Here is a 6,701-nt window from a genome sequence, read left to right as displayed (position 1 = left end):
CCTAGTAATCTGTCAGATCATCATGTTCTCGAGATAGGGTCGACCATTACTCAAAAGCCGGCGTGCTCTAGAGTAAGACCGGCCAAAAAGGTCGGTCTGGCTAAGTTCAAGTTCAAAGATGAACATTGGCCGTTGATTATAGAAAGGTTAGGGGAGCTTGATATTATTTCAATGCTGAAAAAGGAATCGTCCATAGATGTAGCCTTAGACAAAATGGTTCTAGTTTTTGAGGACGTCTGTTTCAGTCTAGCAATCTCTGAATGTGTTGCGCAAGGCGGGGTAGAGTCTAAAATTCCGAAGTATAGGAAGCAATTGTTTAAAAGGAGTTGCAAATTAGCAAAAAGGCTCCAGAGCACTTTGAATCCTTTAGTTGTGGCTAGCCTTCAAAGAAAGTTGGATTTAATCCAGGGTAGAATTAAGGCCTCCATTGAGACCGATCAGTTGAAAAAGGAAGGTAGAATTGTTCAAGAGGTGAGGTCGAATCCGAAGGCGTTTTTCTCTTATGCAAACTCTTAGAGAAAGATCAAACACCCTATAGAGCCTTTTGAGGTCTATGGGGAAGCCATAGACAATGTAGAAGTCTATGGCCAACGTACTTGGAGATCAGTTCTCTAGTGTGTTTTCAACTCCACTGAGTTTGGGGGCAACAGTCCATTGCTCTATTGATGAGTTTGTTGGGACTTGCAAGGCTTGTCAAGTTGTGCATTTAGATGATCTTGTAGTCACAGATCAGGATGCTTTAGAGGCCACCATCAGGGACTTGAGACTCTCGAACTCCCCTGGCCCTGATGGAGTGACATCTCAGTTTCTGATGAGATGCTCACAGGTTCTTGCTCCTGTTTTCTCGTACTTGATGTGTTGCATCTTGGACCAAGGCAAGTTCCCCTCTTTTCTGAAGGTAGCTCATGTTGTTCCAATTTTCAAAGGGGGAGATAAGTCACTCCCCAGTAACTACAGGCCGATTTCTCTCACTTCGAATATTGCGAAGGTGTTTGAGAAGATCATAAAGTTCAAACTTGTTGAATTTCTTGATATACATGAAGTCCTCCCTCCTAGCCAGCACGGGTTCCGAGCACATTTTAGCACGGTTACCCAACTGATTGAGCATATAGAGCAGGTTATTGAGGGACTGGAGAGCCATGAATCAGTCGATGTAGTTTATCTCGACTTTGCCAAGGCCTTTGACAAGGTAGATCATGGCCTTTTAGTTAACAGGCTCCATGAGATTGGGATCCAAGGCAAGGTTCTCAATTGGCTAAGAAGTTTCATTTGTGGTAGGAAACAATTAGTTAAGGTTGAGGGATCCCTTAGTGACATACATGATGTCAAGTCGGGTGTCCCTCAGGGCTCCATTTTGGGTCCTCTCCTTTTCATCATCTTCATTGCTCCGCTTCAGATACTTGGTAGTAGTAATGTCAGTATCTCTTCTTATGCTGATGATACAAAATTGGTAGTTGGTAGGAATGGTCAGGATTCTGGTTGTCTGGCAAAGGTCCTAGACCAAATTTATTCCTGGGTTGCTGCGAGTAACATGGCCTTGAATGGAATGAAATTCCGCTCAATGACCTTTGGGTCGACGCCATTAGACACTCCACTATTAGATGATGAAGGTAAGGACATTGAGCAGGTCTCATCCATGAAGGATTTAGGTGTAGTCCTCCAAGATAATGGAAAGTTCGATGAGCATATCCAGTTGAAAGTTGGTAAGGCTTTTCAAACATGTGGTTGGATATATCGCACGTTTAAGTCCAGAGATAGTGTCACGATGCTAACTCTGTACAAGTCGATTGTTCAGCCGCATCTTGAATATGCCTCTCCCATTTGGGCTCCAATTAGTTCAGCAGGTTTGCAAAAGCACGAGCAGGTCCAAAGATGTTTTACTAGGAACATTGAAGATATGAGAGAGCTCTCGTATTGGGAGAGGTTAGAAAGGTTGGGATTGTACAGTACTCAGAGAAGGTACGAAAGGTATCTGATATTGTACGTTTTCAAAAGCATTCATGAGCTTTGTCCCAACCCAGGATTTAGGGTCAATTCTAGTGACCGTAGAGGCTTAATGTGCGTTTTGAGAGCACCTTCAAGCCCTTGAGAATCCAGGCTAGTTAAAACAATGAAGTCCAACTCTCTTCTTTCTCGGGCTCCTTCATTGTTCAATTTGCTGCCCTCAAATATTCGTAGGGCTTATGTAGGCGTTGATCCAGTAGCAAGATTTAAATCTGACTTGGACAAGTTTTTGACTAAAATTCCGGATCAACCTTGTATTCAAGGATTAGCCAGATCAGCCAACTCCAATTCGTTGGTAGATCAAATAATATATATAAAAAAGTCAAATAAAATAAATAATCTTCTTGTCTCGAACTGATGGGATTCCAATCCCGGTAGCGGTAAGGAAGTCCGCACAAAAAAAAAATACATGTGAAAGAAAGAGGGAATAGTTCAGGCCGGTTGAGCAGCAAAAAAATATGGAGTTTCAGTCCAATAAATGAACGATGTGTGACTTATTTGATGAGTTACTTTTGTTTTATCTATTATATTGAATGTAATGTCACTAAAGATCTACATTCGCAACATATGTATCAACAAATAAAAGTGCCATAGAGTTTACTTGATATTGCGCTACTTTTTCTGCTCTCTTCTTCTCACCCTCTTGTGGTAACAAGCGCCTGAGGGGTCGCACTCCAGGTTTTGAGTTCTTCTCGACTCCAACAACATTCTTGAACAATCTCCCACACAAAGTCTCATTGTGGAAAGACCACCTCATCACGGAATATATATTCCACACATCAGAATTGGCTTTGAGCGATTTCGAGTGAAAATCTTACCTTGAAAACTGGTTCTCACAAAAGAAAACTACATATGTATGCAATAGCCGGATCTCTTGAAATGTAGTTATTTCAAGTTCGGATTTCAAATAGTCCATAATGGCGAGTGGCGTTCGCCATTTCATCCCCTTTCGTGTGAAGAGAAGCTCAGGAGGCAAGCCCTCGCTCTTCTCTTCAAATTCGAAATATGAAAAAATGAAATAGTGAACGCAATCAAGGCTGTATTGACTTTCTTCATGCCTCACTGTGTAAAACTACAAGCAAGGAAAGCCCCCGCTATTGAATGAATAGCTAGTCTTTTCCGTTTAGGTAAATGGTCTCTAATAATTTCTCATCCCTGGTCGTAGTACGTGTGATCTGGTTGATTCACGCAAACGACATAATTACCAATGTAATAACTGGACCCATTCACGTTGGTCATCACATTTCAGAACCAAAATGACCACCTTTTCACGGAAATAGCAAATGTTTAATAGCAGAAACTTCTTTTACACTATCTGATGAGCTACTTCAGAATTTTTGTCCTCACCTAGGCGAGGCACGCACATTCTGACGAAGAGGGCAAGTTGGCGGCACTCACCCGGAAATATTTACGCTAAAAATGGTGACTGAATTTAAATCAACGAATTCGGTATTATACTTTCTTTTGGATGTATTGATATATCAGTGAGTAAAATATATGTTCAAAGGCATGTTTCAGTTCGTAGAAGAGCACAAGGGTTGATAATCGAGCCTTTCAAAACGAAAAGAGACTCCTCTTCAACGGAGCATGGGAGGAAAACTAACCACTTTTGAGTATTGGGAAAGATACAATATTCTTGAGGGTTGACTTAGGTTAGAGAGGGAGTAGGGGGTCGGTCTAACTTTGTACAGATATTCATTCAAACCAAATCGTTTGCACTTAAATATGACTCCGCAAATACTGATAATACAGAAAATGGAAAAAAAATCCAGGGCGTCCATGTCACTTCTGGGCCCTTTTGAAAATTGCACGTGACAAGCAAATCTGCCGACCATGCCAATTATGTTAGAACGCCCATTTCACATCACGAATCGCCAAGGGTGCTTCATATTTCTTTATGAAGTATATCCCTTGTTGACTTGTAATGTTACGAGCGAGGAAAAAGTTGGAAATAGACAACTGTACAAAAGTAGGGTGAGTATAGCAGAAAGTCAGAAACAGTTGAATTGATCCACAAACTGCATCTTGTCCCAGGTAGATCGCATGCGACTGAAGTATGCTTTTACTTTAGACCACACGTCACGCACTTGGGACAAAGTAACTCATTTGAGGTCAAGGCTTCAATTCAAAGAAATAGAATTTTGAAATAGTGTTAGTCATTTGAACAGACATCTAGATACGAATACAGTAAGGATACAGTAATTCAATCAATGCTTGAGATCATTGAGAGACAAGGAAAAACTCTCCTGACTCCCAGTAAGATGGTCAAGCATTCCAATATATGGTTGGATCATGGATTGAAACATTGAGGCTCATTTCAAACTGAAGCCCAACCATTTCTTCAGCTGGAGCAGCATCATGGACAAGTGTGCCCTAGATTTTTGGGTCCTGATATTGTCTTTTCTTGGATCGTTTTCACAAGGATATTGGACCTTTTTCCGCGGCTGACTCCACATCTCATGGCCCCAATTGGCGATACTGAAGTATTTTAGAACAGCAGAGCCTCCTCATCTGGACCAAGTCCGGTTTCGAAGTATTCCTGACTGAAAGGACTCAAAGCCCGACAAGTGAAGAGAACCACTCTCTTCATCTTGCGGTTATAAAAGAAATAATTGAACGACCACAAGGAACCGTCCTCGCCGAATGGATCGGAAGCTAGATCTGGATTGTAGCTATAGATGAAGCACTCGGGCAAACAGATCTCTTCATTCAACGTCTGCCACATCTTGTCGTGGATTTTGGCATAAGGCTCACCCACAGTCACCGATAACAAGCCATCAATGTTGCTAATGACATACTGAAAGAGTTTTGAGTGAGTATGCCAGGTTAAAGAAACACTCAAGACCATGGCACAAATGCTAGGTATTTTTACCTGCAGGCTGGGCTCTTTGCTGAATTCGCTCCCTTTGGCATCCGAGAAGTTGTAGTCCGGGAAGGCGGAATTTAGGGTTGAAATCAGATAAAACAGCGTTTTCCGGGATATGGTGTCGCACATCGTGATCTCATCTTCGTCTGAGCTTCTGGACCCAATTGAGTAGGTCCTGCTGTGGAACTGATTGCTTTGGGTGGGAGAGAGGCTATAGCCTCCATACCCGTTCTGAGGCGGTGAAAGGGCCTCCAAAGTTTGGGGGGTCCGACCTTCTTCGCAATTGAACTTCTTGTAGAATTGCTTTTCGGTGCCAATCATTTTACACGAATAACTTTCGATTCTAAAAGCAAGAGATTGAATAGGTATCTTCATTTGTTAACTACAAGTTAAATGGCATGTATTCTATCAGCAAAGTCAAATGTAGCTCTTGAGCTGACCACAAATCTTAGGAAAAGTAGTTTTCCGGTTTTTGTCTAACAATATTAGTACTGAACATGTGCCTATATGAACTTAAATTTGTCTCTTTTAGGATTCGGCGACACTAGTAGATAGGAGGATGAAAAGAGTTGGTATAAAATTGATAAACCAATCAAATCAAAGATGATCTTCATATGTTTAGAATTGCTGGAATTCGGAAGTACAATTGTTCTTCAGTAAATACAAGAGTGCAGATACTTGGGCTATCCCAATTTTTATCTTGAATTAAATTTCAATCAACCCTCACTTACCTTCCAACAATTTTGGATTCGCCATTCTCCAAGAATAAAGCAGAGTTGATGGCTTCAAATCGAGAACTCTCCAGGAGTTTCATGGTGCACAAAGTGGTTGAGTAAACAGAAAAATAGGTGGAGGTTTTGACAAAAGGGTGGTATTTGAACTTTCTTGACAAGATCTTAGTTTATATTTGGTTCACAATAACTTTATTGCGAATTTAATGAAACACTCGGTCGCTTTTCATGTGTTAGGTGCCAATTTGACGGTAGTATTGAGGCGAGGGCTCTTATTGATGAATTAGCGCACATTGTGGAAGCTCGGGAATCAACGGGTTTGGAACACAGCTTAATGGAGATCATACTCATGGGAAACGGATCGACAAAGTCAAATCAACAATCCAGCACTTGAGCTCCAAGTGAACCGCTTTGATCCCACTATGAGTCACTAGGATTAGTAGACTCGGGGAACGGGACCACTCGTTAAAATACCCTGGCCCTCAAACTAGTGTTTCCGAATATCTATAACTTCACAAGTAATTTTCCAATCACAAATGACAGTTTCCTTGTTTTCCAGTACGCACTAAGGGGGATCTATGGACTGGGCTTGTACTACAAGAACTGCCCGCGAGACTGCACGGCTACCTCTCTGGCCACTCTTGAATGCTCTATGCTCCGAACAGCACAAGCCGTTCTTGGCAAGCTTCTGTGCTATTCCGTTCAGCGGCCTGAATAGAGGCAGAGCGCACAAAGAACAGCGTAGAGAACGCAAGATAACGCTCAGAGCTAGGAAGGTAGAACAGCTCTCGAAACAAAATGGCGGATCAAAATAGACAGACAATGGGAAGTGTGACGAGGTTAGCGATATCGGCCTGTTACCAAGGACTTGGATTGACTTGGCTGCATGCACAGACGAGGATGGAGCTGACTGGAAGAGTATGCACTTGCAGACGTTTTGATGATGGCTACAGCCTGTTTTGTGTGTTTTAAAAGAAGGACAGTGAAAAGAAATTCACACCCTCAATAATGTCACCTTGGCAGGAATGAGAGCGAGATGGAGGCAATCGCTTATCATGGATGCGTCATGGATGAACGAATATTTACATATAACGTATTGA

At 42.0% G+C, this 6,701-nt stretch overlaps 1 protein-coding gene across 1 annotated transcript; it reads right to left on the bottom strand.

Annotated features, from left to right (window-relative positions):
* Nucleotides 1-3,456: 3,456 nt before the first annotated feature.
* On the bottom strand, nucleotides 3,457-6,550 carry LOC131884610 (repressor of RNA polymerase III transcription MAF1 homolog). Its single transcript, XM_059232445.1, has 3 exons — nucleotides 5,602-6,550; nucleotides 4,877-5,213; nucleotides 3,457-4,801 (listed from the first exon to the last, which is right to left on the bottom strand). Exons 1-3 carry the CDS (start codon nucleotides 5,682-5,684, stop codon nucleotides 4,493-4,495), a joined length of 729 nt encoding a protein of 242 aa, XP_059088428.1. The 5' UTR covers nucleotides 5,685-6,550; the 3' UTR covers nucleotides 3,457-4,492.
* Nucleotides 6,551-6,701: the final 151 nt, after the last annotated feature.

Source organism: Tigriopus californicus, chromosome 8 (assembly GCF_007210705.1).
Source record: "Tigriopus californicus strain San Diego chromosome 8, Tcal_SD_v2.1, whole genome shotgun sequence".
Lineage (NCBI taxonomy): Eukaryota > Metazoa > Arthropoda > Copepoda > Harpacticoida > Harpacticidae > Tigriopus > Tigriopus californicus.
Note: the sequence above shows the minus strand (reverse complement) of the source record. Positions and strands in the feature narration are given on the sequence as shown.

Coding starts and splice junctions, on each gene's coding strand:
- LOC131884610 (XM_059232445.1), bottom strand. CDS start 5,684: ATGAAACTCCTGGAGAGTTCTCGATTTGAAGCCATCAACTCTGCTTTA. Junction 5,214..5,601: donor GAATCCAAAATTGTTGGAAG/GTAAGTGAGGGT, acceptor TCTTGCTTTTAG/AATCGAAAGTTATTCGTGTA. Junction 4,802..4,876: donor GCAAAGAGCCCAGCCTGCAG/GTAAAAATACCT, acceptor AAACTCTTTCAG/TATGTCATTAGCAACATTGA.